This window comes from Prunus dulcis, chromosome 4, assembly GCF_902201215.1.
Source record: "Prunus dulcis chromosome 4, ALMONDv2, whole genome shotgun sequence".
NCBI classification, from domain to species: Eukaryota; Viridiplantae; Streptophyta; class Magnoliopsida; order Rosales; family Rosaceae; genus Prunus; species Prunus dulcis.
In genome coordinates this window covers 2,525,465-2,544,385 of record NC_047653.1, presented here as the reverse complement: position 1 = coordinate 2,544,385, position 18,921 = coordinate 2,525,465, and the positions used below count along the sequence as shown (strand labels likewise).

Here is an 18,921-nt window from a genome sequence, read left to right as displayed (position 1 = left end):
AGATTTGCTTTGGGAAATTCTTTTAGGCCTTTTTTTTAGGGTACAAGAACTGGTCACAACTTGACATATTTAGTCTACAAAGTAAGGCACTATGATCAGATCAGATTGGGTTGAGTCATCCAATCTGATTCAATATTAGGTGGCAAAAGTGACATGGAACCAATTGAGATTGCTTTGGAAGGTAGAGAAGAGAACAGGTTGGAAATTAATTAGAACCAATTAATTCAGTGAAGGGTCAAAAATGATGTCACGTTTTGAAGAGGGTGTGTGTGTTGTGGTTGTTGTCCAGTTGTTTTTACTGGGGCGACGGTTTCAGTCAGTCAGTCAGGCAAAATGCCAATCGGGATAGGGGCATATTCTTCCCGATTTCCGTTACGACTGCTACCACCGAGGTTAATTTGGGAACTGCAATCTTCAGGTTCTGACAAAATTCTCTCTTGCTTTTACTCAAATATCACATGTGCAAATATGTCAATTTACGATTTCATCATATTCTAATCCCTAGATGGTTGAATTGGGAAAAAGAGACTCCTCTATCATATAAATTGTTGTTTCTCTTATTTATTTTATTTAGTTTTTCACATTGGCAGGAATCGAACTCTGTACCTATCGTAATCCTAACTCATTACTCCGCACTCTAGTATCACCCCTTTGGGCTAACGCTCTCACTTCTTTACCTCCTATGCCTCATGATTGATTTGTTAGCTTGATTTATGAGACGTGTTTAGCCTTATATGTGCTAACCTACTAGCCTGTGTGTGAAGCTTAATGGAATTCTGAACTTGTATTGTTCACCTGGATTGGAAGAATCTGAATGCAAATATTGCACCTTGGCATGAACATAGTAATTGCAGGCTTATTCTTATAGATTCCATCATCTGTATTAGTTTTCTAGAAAAATCTTTGACTATAACCCTTTATTGATCCTGCCTGCATGCCAAAAACTTTCACTGCTTGGAAAACTATGGTGACATTCAGTTAACTAGAGCATTGGCTTTCTAAGTTGACCTCATCTTTGTTAATGTTGCATTACTGAAATAAGCGTATGAACACAGGCTGCTCATGTCAGGCAATGACAAATCTAGTCTTTGTTAAGACATTTGATGGGCAATAGTAGTTATTTCCAATTGTACTGTCTTTAAAAGAAAAATTGAAAATCTGTAAAAACAATAGTGGTTGTGGCTGGAATTCATGCATGTGCTGCAGATACAAGCAATGCATCTAAGAGAGGAGAAGCCATCTTCAGCCATTCAAATTGTTCATATTGTTTGTTCACGATAAAGTTGTTGCTTACCCCTCCCTGACTCGTTTATGTATTCATTAGTTCCATAATAGTTTTGCATAGCATTCATGTCATCTCCTGCAAGTATCATATTTACATGCCTCAGTATGAGGCATGACTACCTTAGTTCAGTAAAGGAAACTTACATCTGTGAATCATTGCCCTTCGTGTTTTTATATTGGAAGTGCCAACAAGACTCTGACCAATGTTGTTTCTGTTTTCAGTTATCAGTTGCTTAATTTGAACAGGATTGACTTCTAACGATATATGTAGGTTTCCATATAGTTGTGTGATTAAAATTTATAGCATTTTACCATTCATGATAGTTAATGCCTTGTCCTGGTTGTGTTATCATTCTTTGTTTACTGAATGTGGTAGAACTGTATAGTATCTAACTGCAGGAGGATGATTTGTAGGTAGTTTGTAATGAACTTTAATAATATCAAAATATCCTCACTTTTTCCCTTATGGGATTTCAGATTCTGTTGTCCCTGCAGATTTGAATAAGTAGCCATGTTGGTCTAGATCTCTGTCTTTTGAAGATTTGATATAGTTATTGTTGAACAATGAGTAGCACTTGAAATTCAAAATCTAGAGCCAACAAAATGTGCATTGGACCAATCAGCATCACTTGCCAAGATTAGCATTTTGCCTGAAACTTACATCATGATTAAAAAAAATAAAATTGAAATAAAGATATCCTTATGAAATAAAAGAAGTCTTATCAATAGCACTTTTGAGTAAAAACCATTTGGACATATCCTTATAACATGAAGGATGATGTTGCATTTTCCTTCTTCATTGTCCTCTGAAAGGAATTAAGCCTCACTTCATATTGCACTTCCGTCCGTCATGAATATCTGATTTACAGGAGATCACGAAATGCTAATTTCTGTGCTGCCATTTATCATAAATGTCTTACTCATATTGTTAGCTTTGTCGAGTATCTAGCATAAGTAACATTATATTGAACTCAAATTCATTTTCTCAAAGAAATGAAGTATAACTAGAAGTTCAAATATTAGTGTTGAACCAAGTTAGAAATCTTATTCTTTTGTTTGGATAACAACCCTCATTTAATTTGATAACTTTCTCAAACCATTAAGTAGTGTTGTGATATTAGGCTCGTTGTAGCTTTTGGATGTTTTCCATGTCTGAACTCTGATTTTCAGGAGATTGATGAGCTAATCCATATAGCACCATTATTGATTGTACATGTCTTCAATCATGCTTTAAATTGTCCATGGTATATTTAGCCTACCTTCTCTTAAGTTTTGGAAACTTTTCTTGACTAATGCGCTTAAACCATATTGGTATTCGTTCTCTATCGTTATATCAGGTTAAGACTTCAGATAAGTTTATGTATTTTAAGCCAATGAAGGCCAATTGGGTGGCCAAACTACATTCAGTTGCTTGTTTTTAAGGTAAGATTTGTACGTGTACATTTTCTTATGCGATGCTTTCGTAATTTTATTATGAAAAAAATTAAAAGAGGACGGAACATAAATGATAAATTGATCTACTTACCCAATTTGTCTTTTTCGACCATAAGTTCTTTCCACGTTGAACAGGTTGAGCGTTTTTCTCCATGACCGACATCTATATAACCTCCTGGGGCAGGTGTAATCACCTAGGCATGTTTGATTTGCATGTAGCTTTGTCGAATCTCTTTATCACTTCTATATGAATCCATGTTCAAAGGTTAAGCGTTTTGCTTTTATGCATGATTGCCATCTATATAACCGTCTGGGGCAGGTGTTGGTTTGCATGCAGCTTGTCGAACCTCTATCACCTCTGTATGATTCCACGTTCTGCAGGTTGACGATTTTTCTCCATGATCGACATCTATATGCATGAAGCTTTGTCGAATCTCTTTATCACCTCTATATAAATCCTAGTTGTCTTAGGGTCTCTTCACAATTCAGTATTCAAGTTTTTCTTCCCCGTTGTTGCTATCAAACCTTCTCTTCATTTATAACAGAAGCAGTTGAAATTTTCACTCTGGTGATGAGTATAGAAGCAATTCATTGTCATGGAGCTTCCTAGTCAAAGTGAATACCACAGTGATTCTGTGGCTAACCCTGTAAGTACTAGGCAGCAATACTGCATCATATGGCTTTTTTTTTTTCTGGCAAGGTTGTTAATTTTCTTTCAGCATTGCTGCTATGATATTATAAATGATTTTTTTTCTTCAGCAGGTACCTGTGTGTGAATTTTGTATAACAGTTATCAGGCCTCTATTAGGATCCCCAGTTTGTTTATGTGTTGTTTGGATTACCTTCTATGCTTAGATTATTATCTATAGGTTCTGCCTGTGGTCTTGTTTCAAATTTTTTTTCTATTACCTCACATCACCTTATGGATTGGAGTTGGTAAGATATCAAAATCATACCCAAGAAAGAAAGATCATAAAGTGGCAAAATTTTAAGTTTAATTTGCTTCCATTTTTAACCAAAGGGATATATGGTTTCCTCTTTAGCGTATACAGATATGACAAACTTGTGGGGATAAATATTAACTTCCATTATTATTAATATTATTATCAGTTACAATTCATTACATTTTATAAATGCTTGACACCATTTTCAGTTTAAGAGAATAGTGGAAGGCACTATATGTATGCATTTTCTGCATAGAACGAATCATGCTTCTGTGACCATAAGATTGTAAAGATGAAATGTTTTTGATGCAGGATGGACTCGTAGGCGGTTTCATTTCTCACATTGTGGGTGATATAATGACAAGCAAGCAAGACATGGTATCAGATCATGAACTTGAAGTGGTTCAAGTTAAGATGAAAATGAAAACTCAAAATCCCTCGAGTTCATCAGGTTGTGCTGCTCCTTTTTACTCACATTCCCAACATTATAACAATCTTTTACTCACATTCCTAACATTACATAAAATTAAAACGTATATAATAAATTAAAACGACACCTAACCCCCTAACAAAAAAATCTTATTATATAAAAAATTAAAATAAAATGTAACAATCAAGAGGTTGAGTTCTTGGTGTGGTATTTCTGGGGAAGGTCTTAATTTGCAATGTTGGGCTTCATTTTGTCTTATGTGACATTTATAGCACTTGTCATATGAGACACCATGAAGCCTGGTTGCAAAGAGAGGAAATCGTCCCTGAAAATAGCACTCCAATAACTTTTCCATTTTATAATTTGTTGCAGGTTAAGGCTGGTAGGCGCTTGGGATGCTGGCTTTAGAGAGAGAAAGAGTGTGAGTGAGTCTTCAGAGAGGCAGAGAAGCAGAGGAAGGAAGAAATGTGGTACGACAGAAGGAAAGTCTGCCACATTTGAACCATAAGAGGCGCCAAGTTTGAAGCCTCTCCTCTCTGCTGTCTACCATTTCTCTGATTCTGTTCTCTTTTCACAGACTGGTCAGATGGGTTTTCCAAAACCACCAGCCTCCGGCCACTTGTCACTCACTCCACCCCATCTGACAGCTCCTACTCTTCCATCCCATACTCTCTCTTTCTTTCACCCCAATTTTCTCACTCACTGGCCCTCCTCCTCGGCCTTTTCTTTATGTTTATCTTTATTTTTTCTTATCTCTCTCTCTTTCCTTGCCCACTCCCCCGCACCGCCTTATGTGTTTCTCTCTCTCTCTTGCCACACCTGGCTTCTCTCCATTGGCAGCATCCCAAGCTTCCCAGCTTCCCCATAGCCTGCAGCTTATACACACACACACACACACACACACACACACACACACACACACACACACACACACACACTAACATAAAACCAGGATACCACCACCACCTTCTCTGATCACCAACACCAACCCAAAGACCACCCTCACTGTCAACAAACACTCTTTGTGTTCACAAATCTGGAAATGGACAACTTCCACCCACCTTCCATCCCCTCCACATCAACCATAACCTCCGTTCCCCAAGAACAACATTCACAGTTGTCCATTTGTGAACCAATGAGCTGTCCCCCTTCAACAACTTGTAGTCCTTCAACCACTCAGTACTATTGTTATCCGGCACAGTATCTAGCACCAAATCCGGGCCTGCAATTCCAATATGCATATCCTTATCAGCAGGCCGGTCAGCCCATGTATCCGTTCCTGGTCAGTGGCCAGCCAAATGTGGTAGTGTCCACAGAGCAGGACAGCCTGGCCAGATCAGGATGGACTCTGGATGCATTAGTCTCCAAGGCGGCGAGAAAGGAGAGAAGGATGGCCAGGCAGAGGAGTCTCAGTTTGAGCAGAAACAATGCCAATGCTGCTGCTTCTTCTGAGTCTTCTTCTCCATCTTCAAGGAGGCATGCTCCATTTCCGTGGAATGAGGATGATGATCAGGGAAGTATGTCCACGTCGTCGTCTGGTGCTGGTACTGATATGCAGAACATCAACAGACACCTCTACACGTTCTGCACGCCGGATAACAAGGTGTAGATTTTGTGATCTCAAATCTGAATTTTGCATGTGTTTCTTTACATTATTAATTCTGTGTATTTTGTTTTTTCTTTTACAGAAACTGAGAGTGATGTTTAAGAAGGAGTTGAAGAACAGTGATGTTGGATCTTTGGGCAGGATTGTCCTTCCAAAGGTGATGTTTGTTTGCCTGTAAAATCTCCGCTTGTTTGGCTTTAACTCCTTTTACTCCTTTTTTTGGTTTTTTGTTTTTCTAAGGGAAAGAGAAAGAAGTAAAAGGGCCAACCAACCTACTTCTTTACTCTGATTTGATTTACTCTTATTGACTACAGCAAAATGATTCTCCTCATCTTTTTATGAACATTGTATTAAAAGAAATGAAACTCTCTGATATCGTCCAAGCTGACCTAATACCGTGTTCTACCATCTCATTCGCAGAAAGAAGCAGAGGAAAACCTTCCAATGCTCTCTGACAAAGAAGGCATCCAGCTGATGATCAGAGATGTATATTCTGACCAGGAGTGGGGCTTGAAGTATAAGTAAGTGTATGGACACTACTATAAGTTAATATTTTAATGGCAAGCAAGCCCATCTATAGCAAGAGTTTTTTGCCACTTAATTGAAGCCATTTTTTCTGTCTGTTGAACTAACACAGGTATTGGTCAAATAACAAAAGTCGAATGTACCTCTTAGAGAACACAGGTGAAAAAAAACTGACACACTTGCTAATAAATCTCATTGCTTTTGGGTTACTCTCTTTGACAATCGTGCAAATATGTTCACTTTACTAACCAGAGTTTCCATTTTTTTAATGCAACAGGCGACTTTGTTAAGCAACACAAGTTGGAGGTGGGAGATTGTATTTGTCTTTTGGAGGATGAAGACAAGAACCTTGTGAGTTCTTCTTTTCTTCCTTAAAACAAAACCTGTTGCATTTTAAAATGGGATTTTGAAAATTGAATACAATTTGAAGAGCTTGTTTGAGCTTATCTTTTTCCATTACGATGACTATATCTTGAGGAGGATAGTTTGTGAAGGTACATGTTATAAGACCAAATGGAAAGGTTCATGTATGAAAAAAAAAAAAAGGAAGGCTATTGATGGAGATGTGTTGGCAATAACACGAGTATTTTGCACCTGACTGGCCTGAGAGTTTAGAAACGCTTCCAGTTATTTGGCAGGACCTGCCTTATACAAAAGACAGCCTAAGAGCATCTTTAATACTACAGAATAGAAGACTAGAACTGGTGCTTTGGCTCGTCTTCATGTAACCTTTTACAAAAGAGAATAATAATAATGATATTCCCAAAAGGAGAAAATCTCTTGAGTTTATGGCAAGACCATTAATATGAACTGAAGTCATATCTTACACAGATCTGAACTGTCAATGTTTACTGTATTTTTAATTCTGCATGTTGCATATAGATTTCATTCATGTTGCTTATCTCAATTAATGTTGTCTTAACTAAGCTTCTTTTACTTCCATGCTGAGGAAACAGTACATCTCCACAGAAACGAGAGCAGGATCAATACATGCCAAGCCCCCCTCACGCATCAACAACAACAACAACAACAACAACGACCATAAAGCCAACAACTCAAACAGCAACACCACCGCCGAAGGCAACACTCCGGACTCCAACCCAAACTACGCCGATGCCAACACCAACACCAATGCCAAAAGCTATAGCAACAACCACAACGCTACCGCTGACATACCTACACCTTTGGCGTATACCTATGTAGCTAGGGATGAAGAAGATGCATCATCATCATCTCTAGCACTACTTGTACAACAACTTCAGAAAGAGCAAGAAGCTAACACCATAATTGCATTGTCCATGACGTGTGCTTCTTCGCCGCACATACAATGTGAGGAAGCTAACGACGCCATTGGACATATCGAAACCTCTACGCAACCATCTACATTGGCAGGGGTCGAGCCTGCCCCATCACCATCACCGTCACAGAGGAGAGCAATGACGAGGATGGCAAACGATGATCAGTTTGAGACCGATGACTGCTACAAAGGCCTTGGGACACTCCCGGAAGTTGATCGCTATAAGTATTGTGATGACTTTTGTCTTTTTGATTATAACGGCAGCATAACAACGGACGACGACAAGTCGTAGTGGAGGAGCTGAACAACATTTGATTGCATTGCATTGCATGGTTGAGTAATTTGTTACTTTTTGACTTTCCTTTTACTGGCACATGATTTTACGAAGTGTTTCATGTGTTGGAGAAGATATAGGAAAATCAAATTATTTATGTGATGTCAATTATATCCTCGGTGGAATAAAATTAAATTCTTTCTTAAATTAGTCTCTTTTACGTATTAATATTTTGTGTGTGGCTAAATTCCACAAGTTCAAGGTACAAACTACGGAAGTTTATGAAAATTACCATAAAATTAAAGAGAATTCTTCAATTGTCCCCTCTTATTAGCCGTTCCAATAACTTGTAAAGTTATTATTGAACGACAGGATTGAACCCTCAACACACCCCTTTACGTAAAAATTCCCTTATCATAGGAGCTTATGATTGTGAAATGGGCTGATCTGGAGAGTTAGGCTGTAGAGTTGGGCTGAGCTGAGATTGGGCCGGCATATTGTCTATCCAGCCCACTATAAAAGTACTCCATCTCACTTGCAGAAAAGAAATAATAAGAAGAAGAAAAATTGCAATCACAGTTTTCGCTGTGAAAAAGACACGTCGTATAAAGGAAAAACGACTAGCCGTATAACGTGCCACTGACAATTTGCAACATCATATACATCTCACCGTCGTCTTGGCGATGAGGTGATGACTCATCCTCCATCCTCCAAGCTGTGGCCTTTAGAGATAAGCCTTCTCTGAAACCCAATCATACTCTCACAGTTCCACCATGGCAATGTCCACAAGCTCTTCATCTCTCTCTTCTCTCTCCTCTCTCTCTCTCCACACCTCTCCACGCCTCTCTCTGTCCCCTTTCTCAGCTGCCACCACCTCCATAACCAAACCCAAAAGACCCATTTCTCTTTTCCTCTCTTCCACCTCCTCGTCACGACCCACCACTGTTATCTTCAATGCCGCAGCAGCTGACGTCGAGACCTCCTTCTTCGACAACGAAGACCCCGAATTTGACGGAGTCTTCGAGCCCCCTGAGGTCCCAGAAGGCTTCGTTCCCCCACCTTCCTTCGACGACGAGTCGTCTGAGACCGAGGACGAGATCGCCGCAGCTTACGAGGAGCTGTACGGTCCAGCCTACAGTGGCGAGAGCGTTCTGGGCAATGACATCTACGTAATGGACTCTAACGTAAAAAAGACAGGTGCTTTTGGGAAATTGAAGAAGGAGAAGATCAGAGATGGGTTTGAGGAGAGGGTGGTTCAGGTGAGGAGGGTCACCAAGGTGGTTAAAGGAGGCAAGCAGTTGCATTTCAGAGCTATTGTGGTGGTCGGTGACAAGCAGGGCCAAGTGGGTGTTGGTGTTGGCAAAGCCAAGGAGGTTATTGGTGCGGTTCAAAAGTCTGCTGTGAATGCTAGAAGGAACATTATCAGTGTGCCCATGACTAAGTACCTCACTTTTCCTCATAGGTATTGCCATTTCTACTTCTGGGTTTTGGTTGACTTTTGTTTGAATTGTGTGTTTGATCTTTGGTGGTGTTGAAAATACTGCACTTCATTGTAAGAGTGTGGAATTGAATGTTATTTCATTTTTTATGAATGCCCAACTTGCTAGTATTCACTGTGTCAATGACCGAATACTTGGCTTTCAGCCTACTTATGGTCATTACTACAATTGAGTTGGATTTATTTTGACGACCTGGTGTTTGAACTGTGTGAAACTGATCCTCTTGGTCATTTGGTGGTTTGGACGCTTCTGCATTTAGGATTTTGTAGAACTTGGAATTGAATGTAATTGCATTTTTTTGTGGGTGGAGCCCTGCTTTTTAGTATGAGACTGCCTATCAGAATTTGAAATATGTTAGACAGGATGAGGATTGATTAAATTTTGGTGTCTGAGGTCTGAGATAATATGAGGAGATGAATTTGGTTGGTATTTGAAGTTTGCTCACATTGCATGCTAGCTATACTTGAAGGAGTAGTCTTATGGTTGATATTTTGGTGAATCACTTAAGTACAAGACTTCAAAGGTTTTAGCACTGGTGGATGCGGTAAGGGGCAAAGGGGGTCAGTTGACCCTGAAGGTCGAAAATTTATCATTGAATCGACTGCATTGACTCCTTGGAGGTGTGGATGCTCTCTGACAATTGCCCTCCAGTGTTCGATGAAATGCTGGCGTGCTGTGTGTGGGCGCTGTGCTGCCTGCAACAGTCATAGCACGTGTATTTACAAGGCCAATACCTTATGTGATCATAGATGGAAAAACATTATGTAGAGAAAGCTATCTTCATTCTCCTCTTTGGGAGGAACTGTTTATATTATATTCTGCTCCTAAAAGTTGACGGTAATAATTGTCAATGGGAGTGCTCTCATGTGCTCCCAATTTCTTTTTGAAATAGAGCCATGGCATGAGATGTTCTTAAACTTGAGCTCCAAAATCTATTATTATATAGGCATCATAGCACTTGTAATTTACAATGCCAATACCTTCTAATGCAGCATCACATCATCTCATGTCAATTTTTGCATTCACTATTTTGTTGACCTGATGAATCGCAGATCTGAGGGAGATTACGGAGCAGCCAAGGTAATGCTTAGACCTGCGTCTCCCGGTACTGGAGTTATTGCTGGAGGTTCTGTCAGAATCGTGCTCGAAATGGCAGGGGTAGAAAATGCTCTAGGAAAGCAACTGGGAAGCAAGAATGCTTTGAACAATGCCAGAGCGACTGTAGTTGGTATCCAGAAAATGCGGCAATTTAGTGATGTGGCTCGGGAACGTGGTATCCCCATGGAAGAGCTATGGAAGTGAATCAAGTGATAGAATAGAACTAGCAAAAGCAGTTCTGCATTGTAGATTGATTTAATACATCAAAATTCTTGCAGTGCAGGCTTCTCCTTTTAGATTTGTTTTCCATCACAAGCTTTTGATTTATCTAAAACCAGGCATAGCCGTAACATGTTTCCTGGGTTTGATTAAGAAAATCCCATTCAGCTTGATATGAATTCCGAGGCATAATTTCTAATGCTTGATGTCTTTTGTGGAAACATGCCCTGAAAATGCGTGCACAAAATACTCTACTGTTTCATGGTAAAATCCTAATCTCACCAAGAGATGAGAAATTGACTGTGGGTGAGGATGATAAAGAAAAATGTTACTCCGAAGCTTAGCAAACTGTTTTCACGAAATGAACGTTTTAAGATGATTATATGGTTGATCAGAAATTACAGTGATCCTTTGTTAGAAAATATCCATAAGCTTCCAAAAAAATTGACAACAAACTCTCAAAAAAAGAAGGAAAAAAGACATCAAAGTACTCTTTGGAAATATACTTGTTTAACTTCAACTAAATAATATATATGTTTCAGAAAACAACCATGGCTGCATGCCTCCTTTTTTAATGCTGGCCATGTTTGAATTTTGTAAATTCAAGAGTGCAACTGTGCCTATGACAAAGATTAAGGTATAATTGACTTGACCTGTTCTCTCCTATAATAAGGCAGGTCATTAACAGAAGTTGTATCTTTGGCTTGTTTTCCATTCCCAATTTACATATTCTCCATATTTTCCTCATGCAGGCGCTGTGGCGTTGACAGGTAGGTCTCTCATTTCCATAGCTTGACACACTGATCATGGCTCACTGAGGCAACCATTTCAGTCTTTGGGGATTCTGCCAGTGCAACAACTAGCCCCTTGTGCGCTGGAACTGTCAATGTTTTGCTGCTCTCACTTGGATTCCACAACTCCAGGGACTGCCAAGAACAAACCAATCATTTAACATTTCCAAATTTCATTTTCCTAACATCCTTATAAAAACCAAAGGCTCAAATACTTGTCATAATGCAGCTTAATAAACACTACCCGTTGTGTTCTTAAAAACATTTTCATCCTAATACTTTCATATTCTAGCAAAATAAATAACCTTGTTTTCATTTTCCTTCAACGTATCCAATGCTAATATCCCACTAAACGATGAAAGTGCAGAACCCCGTTTTCATGTACAGACACAAGGCACAAACAGCCTCACCAAATTCCCAGCAGCAATTTACATCAAGTATTAATAGTTACCTGGTAACCACCAATGATCAAGAGTAGTGGATATCCAGGATGAAATGTACATGATTGGAATTTATTGCCATTTGATTTCAGTTCATGTATCCATTTTCCGTTTGACGCAGTAGACCAAACTCTTGCACTGTCTTCACTAACAGAGGCAAGATACTTCCCACTGGTATCCCAGCAAAGTGAAACAACATCTTTGACATGTCCGGATCCCTGAAATAAGTTTTCTTTCTATCAAGTAAACTGTGCAAGAACTTGGCATCTAGATGCATTGACAATAGCTATAGGAGCATGTAAAACGCATGAATGATCTTAAGGCTTACCTTCGAGGAAAACTTGAGACTCCCAGTCTCAACATCAAATACATTGATACCATTTCCTGATGAAGTGGCCAAAAATTTTCCAAATTGAGGCTGGAATCTGACTTGTTTAGTTGCTCCCTGCAGTTAGTCCACGAGGAGATTCAGGTAAGGCCTTGATGGATGAAAGTCCAAGAGAAACTTGTCTACCCATCATCTTCAAATTAAGAATTAGAATACAGTGGATCATAACATGAAATGACTCAGATGCAACAATTATACTACAACAAATGCAATAATCAAGATATTATTACCTTAAAGATGCTTGTGCAAGTACATTGGTTGATATCCCACAGTCGGACTTCATCATTATTATCACATGAACAAAGGAGATTGACCTTCCGTGGGTGGAAATCCAATGACATTACTTGTCCAGTGTGCCCTAAAAGCTTGGATAACGATTTGCTCGACTACAATAACACAATGATGTACCAAAGATCATTGATCTGTGTCAAATGATATTTTGTTTATCATTACTTCAAAAGAAAGGTGGATTATAAAGACACGTGAGTCTAGAAGACATAGGTAGGGAGAGAACAAAGACTAGCCAGGCCTAACAGGCTTGGGGCACTCATATGTTCAACTCATATGCTAGGCAAGGATCCCCAATCAAACTGAGACAAGTTGAGCTATACAGTCAGAATGTTGCCATAACGAAATATCTTTTTAAACCAAGTAGCAATCATGCATATGAAATCAAGCATGTAATCTGCAACAATGAATTACAATATGAAGGGTAAATATCTCAAATACTATAAGACATATACCAAACATGAGATATGACCAGCTAGAAAGAGTCTGTAGGTGTTTCATATAGAATTTTCATCCAGTTGCAAGATGTTAATGTAGAATAACTACACAAATACCCATATTCGGGTAGGGTCTTGACTGTTTCCTTGTACAGGAGAAATATATATGAGAAAAGAGGAGAACTAAAAGGGAATGAAAAAAAAAAAAAAAAAGGTAAAACCGCCAAAGAAATTTTGCACTATAAGACAGAAATTAGTGGTAAAAGAAGATTCAGATAATAATGGTAATGAAAAACTTACTCTTGCTGCATCCCATATCTTCACAGTTTTATCAAATGAAGATGTTGCAAAAATTGTTGAATTTGGTTGAAACCGTATATCTGTAATGAGAAGAGAATGCCCTTCTGAAGTTTTATCAAAATCGAAGGTTTCCATGTTCCAAATCAGAACCTGCCAGCAGATGATGAAATCAGCAACAAACTCATAAAAAGACAACTAAAATACTGACTAAGAAGATGATAAACTGAACATTATAGATTTATCAAGTGACCTTTTTTTCATGCCCTGCACTAGCTAACAAGTTCCCTTCCGATGAAAAATGGCAGCATAGAACCTTGGATTTGCTTGAGTGGAGACAACCAACTTCTTCAAATGTGAAGCCTAGCAGTTGGTAACAAAAGTAATGTTCATGAAAAATTCTCAACCTATTTCTTGTCAGTTAACAGGCAGAACTATTTGTGCTTTTTGGTATCACCTTCCACTAAGTTGTATCTTTACTAAACGTTTTATATATATAAAGGTCATAATCAATGTTTGTGTCTCCTTTTCTTCAAATTCGCCTAACTATTTTATTCTAAGTAAAGATGATCTTATTAATATTAATAGAAGCAGAAGCAAACAGTCATATAAACAGATGACAACTAAATAGAGTGCCAATTCAGTAATCTAATGAAGTGTGAACAAGAGTACTAAAACCTCATGAAAATGCAATAGTGTGTGAAGCTAAAAGAAAATTGAGGGAGCAGATACATGGACTGGAACTGGCAGCTGAGGATTTCTAATTCAAACCCTATGGTATTATGCAACAATAAAAGAAAAACGAATTTTTGGTTTGAGCCTTGGTATAACAAATATAGATGTTGTAAATCTCACCTCAAAAATATTTTCATAACATGAATAGCATTGGATAATACTAAGTACAAAGTGTTATTATTTTTCTAATCCAAATGAAGTACCTTTTTGTTCATTTGTGTTGCAAGCTGTAGCTCTACGTTTTATAAATCTGAAAGTAGTGTTTGTACCATCAGCATTGTCATCACCATAGGACAAGAAAGATTCAGCATTTGCTTCCACAGGTATTTCTTCATTAGTATTAATATCACCCTGTGGTTTAGGATTCCATTAAGAAATTAAGGAAAATGCTGGCTAACAAAAGCCCAAAGAAATAATACGTTTCAAAGAAGCATCCATAAAAAGTGATGAAGGGTCCCCAAAATCAAAGTATTCATTAAATTTTCACAAATATTGATGTCATGTGATAAAGGGAACGTATTCATGTATTGTAAGGCGTGTGACCTACCAAAGGGATGCCTCCAGCTCTCAAAAATGGTGCTGTCCTCCTCTTTCTGTCATTCTGATTTTAAAACGATAATAATAGAGAGAGATAATTGAGAGGGAAAAATGCATGTGAACACCTTCAACCAAGTCAAGAAAAAGTACTAACAACGAATTTTCCTACAAAGCAAAGGACACAATCAGGGTTACTGCCCAACCTCTAGTAACTGCTGCTGCTGAGGCCAATCATGTTGGTGTTGGTACGCAGCAGTTGGTCTCCATTGGCCAATCATCTGAGTCATCGACAATTCGTTTTCAACAGGAAAAGGATTGTAAACATTTCAAGTAAAACATCTACTGAAAACTACTAACTGTATATTTGAAAATTAGCTTGCACAAAATGTTCCTTTTCATAGCTTTTAGTTAATAGCATCAGATAGGTTGAGAAGTACAAAGACAACATGCCAAAAGCATATACTTATTGTATTTGAAGGATTGTTTTGCATGTGATGGTACAACAAACTTATTCCATACAGTTTCACATTGCAATTCAAACTGGAATTTATTAGCCACTGTTTACAGCAACCTTTCCATCCTTCCCCATTAATGCTCTTTAAGCGTAACTTCCAGCATCAAACGTCAGTTTTCCATGTGACATTATACCTGACCCAAAACCGGATGCTGATGTTCTGCTGTCAATGTCTGAATCTGCTGCTGATGGTTTGGGGCCTGCAAAGCTGAGTTTAATACCTGGTGAAACAGACCAGGGGAGATATGATCAGCTTCAGATGAAGTATTAAGAATATTGAATCAAAAGATTGAATTAGGGAAGAAGACAGAAATTAAAAACTGCAATGGTATATAACCTAAAAATGATGCTAAAATAGTTCCGATGGACAAGAACTTACAGACCACTTACTGTTAAGGGCCTTACATGCCGTGTTCCAGGATTGACTACAACCATGCCTGAAAACGTAAACTGAACGAAATCAGGCACCTTCATCACATAAATCAAATAACGCATTTCTTTTTCTATGATTACGTTTCCACCTTAAAATGTTTTTCAACCTTCATGCCCAGTTAAACAGAGCAAAAGTGCCAGATTTGATGACTTTAAAAAATAAAAAAATAAAAAAGAACTGTATCATGTAACCAAATTGAATTCGAGGATCAAATGATTGCTTCAAGATAACCTTGAAAAAAAAGAAGAAGAAGTAATACTGGTATTCTAAGAAACACTTAAAGTAAGCAACATGATTTAAATGTCCCACAAATATCATAAAGACAGATGGTCAAAGAATATGCAGCATTGGTGGCAGATCAAATCATAGCAGGAGGTAGTAGATATGTAGAAGGGAATCATGGTGATCAAGAGAACAATGAAATCCTAAAAGTGTTTATCTTCTTGTCAGTGTAATAACAGCATATACTATAGAGTGGATTGATATCTATTTCACAGTGCTGAACCCCAATAACATTAACAAACCTGCATCCTGAGCTCCAGTTACTGGGAGTATGGCACTACTCAATCCATAAAGCGTACGGTCCATGCTGATGGTCCTGCCCACGCTAATGACATTTCTGCTGTCGTCCACCTGAGTATTTAAAATTTCAATGCAAACTTTATCAATTTGGGGTTCTTATTAGAGTGGATTGGTAGAGTAGACAAAATTCTCAGTACCTGCTGTTGAGGGTGATTGGGAAATTGTTGCAGCACATGACTGACACAGGAATGGAGAAAGTCAGTAAAAGAAGAAAAAAAAGCTCTGGATTTAGACAAAGCCAATCAACAGTAATCACCCATGTCCTCAATCTTTTCCTTCCTCTTCACACACTTCTTAATTTAAAAATAAAAAACTAAAGAAAATTTATCATTTTAATTTATCTATACTTTTTACTCTCTTCCTTAGCTCCCTCATTTTTCTTCTCTTTTTTCGTTTCTCTCTTTTCTTTTATCTGTTTCCCTTTTATCTCTTGAATTAAAAGACAGAAAATAAGATTTCGAAACGTTATCAAACAGATATAAGAAAAGAGAGAAAGTAATGCAGAGTTGAAAACGTTATCAAATGAACTGTACAAATGAGTTCAAATGAGATATGCCCCTGTTATAAAGTAATGCAGAGTTGAAAACATATTAATGAATACCTTGAATTGATTGTAACTGGCTTTGAGACATTCAATTTATTGACATCAACTGGATGTAAACTGGGACAAAAATCTCCAGTAGACTGCCTTCTTGAACTAGTACCCTTATCAAATTGTGGAGGCCTCTGTTTGTTTGTTGCTATGTGTGTCACACTTGGACGTTTATTTTGTCCTTCATTCTCTCTCGTTTGCATAGCCTGAAAATAAAATTAAAAATAGGTCTATAAATAAAAGGAAGCACCATCTAAAAGACAAAAACCTGGCAAAGCAGTTCAGCAAAAATAACCACCTTAACTAGAGATGCTTCTGCCTTCGCCTCTTGATGCTTCAATTCCCTGGCGGCATATACGTCGTGAAATAAAGACCACCATTCATGTAAGAATCCGTCGGGAGTATTAATGACTGAAAACACAAAGGAGCCTCCCAGTTATAATTTATAACAGTAATCAATCAACTTTTGGGTTATGGCAGAACTATAAACATCTATCCATAATCCAAAAGACCAATAAGTATCATAAAGTTTAGAAGTCAAGACCATTCAACATAGTCGAAGAGCATAATTTAATAACAAAATTCTGAGGTTTCATTCTATTCAAAAACCAAACAATTGTGAGACTATATGCAACAATTTTCCTCGATTTTCTCTTTCTTAAAAGAATGTAGGCTCACCAATATAACCAACCAAATTGAGATAGCAACTCTCTAGCTACACACATCAAGATTTCATTTTCCATTGCAACAGTACATTCATTCAATGAAAACAAATAAGCGTAAAGCAGAGGCATTTGATCAGCGAAAGTACTACCAACAGGGGTGCCGCAGACATTAGCCTCCTTCCTGAAAGCTGCAGCAGTCTTGTGCATATTCTTTTTCACCATATAATCATGCAAATATAGATCAAGCCTATAACCCTCAAATCAAATACACACAGATTACGAATTAAAAGCCAAAAGAAAGAAAACAAAAACGAAAACGAAACCCATACCATATATATATATATATATATATTATTTCAAAGTGAAGACAAGTAAGCACTGAGAGAAAATATATACTCACATCTTTTCAGCATCCCAGTGCTGACCTGAACCCATGATCACCTCCCAAAACGACCTTCACTTCTTACCACCCTCCAAAAAGGAACTGCACAAACACGAAAAACTTTAAGTTACCGCAAAACACATAACACAGAGATAGAAAACAATCAAAGAGGAATTCCAAGGTGGAAATCAATGAGTATGAGCAATTACAGTAAAATAAACCCAGTTGGGTTTAAAGGAGGAAGAAGAAGAAGAGGAAACGGCCAGATAGAGAGAGAAAGAGAGCACTTTGAGTGAGCTAAGAAAGGTGTAACAGCGCCATGCAAAAAGGGAACCCAAAGAAAAGGGACAAACAACAAATTTGGTTTTTTATAGAGAGAGAAAAAACGAGAGCTTTTGGTGACTCACTGACTCGTGAGGTTTTATGTACATAATGCAATGGACCTTCGCTCCAGTTTTACACTCTGAGTTGTCACCTGTCCTGCTGTGCCCCAAATAGTCTCACCCCACCGCGCTTTTCCCCAACTCACTAGTTTTGCCACCAAATCTACACCGTTGGAACAAGTTAGAATTTCTACTCGATATTTTTAGCACGGTGTGACGGTCACATCTTAAAATTTCTTTCCGTGGTGATGCGATGACGAAACTTGTTGATGACATGTTCATGATGATCAAGTGTTGCATTTTAGAAATTTTAAGTTCGAATCTCGAGAACGATAATTATTAAATAAATAAATATTTTTAAAAAGCCCCATAGTCATTTGAGGTATGTATGTCCTTTAGTGGTATATGCAACGTTTGCCTAATCTGAAAATTGTATTGTAGGCCACAAATGACAGTTGAATTGTAAGTTGGATCCTATCCAGGTTCAAATTTGACCAACCTAAATGAATCATAATTAAACATGGTTACCATAATTAATTGCCGACAGAGGCGAGAAATAGATGAAAGTCCAACATTTAACTTTGCCTCGATCAGACATTAATGGCAGTTCATGTTTGTCTACCAATAGTTAATTCGATGGTAGTTAGGTTAGGTCTCCCTCTTTTTAGATTAACATGGAAAATGTTTTAAGGTCATTTTTGGTATCTATCGCACGCTCATGTTCAATCGAGAGCAATGCATATGGTGTCTTTTTATTTATTTATATCGAGAATAAATCCTCTAATTCTACTCTGCACTCTCAAGCAACTCCGAAGTTGGTGTACACCGAAGAGGAAAGAAGGCAAAG

General features: G+C 38.0%; 3 protein-coding genes and 2 long non-coding RNA genes across 5 annotated transcripts; 4 read left to right on the top strand and 1 right to left on the bottom strand.

Annotated features, from left to right (window-relative positions):
* Window positions 1-128: 128 nt before the first annotated feature.
* LOC117624433 lies at window positions 129-1,974 on the top strand. Its single transcript, XR_004585317.1, has 2 exons — window positions 129-418; window positions 591-1,974. It is a non-coding gene; the product is annotated as an uncharacterized LOC117624433 (long non-coding RNA).
* A 1,164-nt stretch (window positions 1,975-3,138) lies between these two features.
* LOC117624432 lies at window positions 3,139-4,491 on the top strand. Its single transcript, XR_004585316.1, has 2 exons — window positions 3,139-3,365; window positions 3,975-4,491. It is a non-coding gene; the product is annotated as an uncharacterized LOC117624432 (long non-coding RNA).
* A 515-nt stretch (window positions 4,492-5,006) lies between these two features.
* LOC117624431 (B3 domain-containing transcription factor LEC2) lies at window positions 5,007-8,001 on the top strand. Its single transcript, XM_034355673.1, has 6 exons — window positions 5,007-5,695; window positions 5,781-5,855; window positions 6,119-6,219; window positions 6,336-6,382; window positions 6,501-6,574; window positions 7,180-8,001. The coding sequence occupies exons 1-6, from the start codon at window positions 5,135-5,137 to the stop codon at window positions 7,810-7,812; spliced, it is 1,491 nt and encodes a 496-aa protein (XP_034211564.1). The 5' UTR covers window positions 5,007-5,134; the 3' UTR covers window positions 7,813-8,001.
* A 437-nt stretch (window positions 8,002-8,438) lies between these two features.
* LOC117625998 (30S ribosomal protein S5, chloroplastic) lies at window positions 8,439-10,809 on the top strand. The gene is made up of 2 exons (XM_034357609.1): window positions 8,439-9,256; window positions 10,346-10,809. The coding sequence occupies exons 1-2, from the start codon at window positions 8,568-8,570 to the stop codon at window positions 10,593-10,595; spliced, it is 939 nt and encodes a 312-aa protein (XP_034213500.1). The 5' UTR covers window positions 8,439-8,567; the 3' UTR covers window positions 10,596-10,809.
* A 359-nt stretch (window positions 10,810-11,168) lies between these two features.
* On the bottom strand, window positions 11,169-18,124 carry LOC117626060 (transcriptional corepressor LEUNIG_HOMOLOG-like). The gene is made up of 18 exons (XM_034357702.1): window positions 17,901-18,124; window positions 17,710-17,793; window positions 17,459-17,556; window positions 16,943-17,055; window positions 16,654-16,850; window positions 16,190-16,229; window positions 15,995-16,103; window positions 15,428-15,474; window positions 15,172-15,258; window positions 14,727-14,801; window positions 14,534-14,587; window positions 14,190-14,337; window positions 13,505-13,614; window positions 13,255-13,404; window positions 12,460-12,615; window positions 12,170-12,286; window positions 11,853-12,059; window positions 11,169-11,536 (listed from the first exon to the last, which is right to left on the bottom strand). Exons 2-18 carry the CDS (start codon window positions 17,742-17,744, stop codon window positions 11,390-11,392), a joined length of 1,890 nt encoding a protein of 629 aa, XP_034213593.1. The 5' UTR covers window positions 17,745-17,793; window positions 17,901-18,124; the 3' UTR covers window positions 11,169-11,389.
* Between the last annotated feature and the right edge of the window lie 797 nt (window positions 18,125-18,921).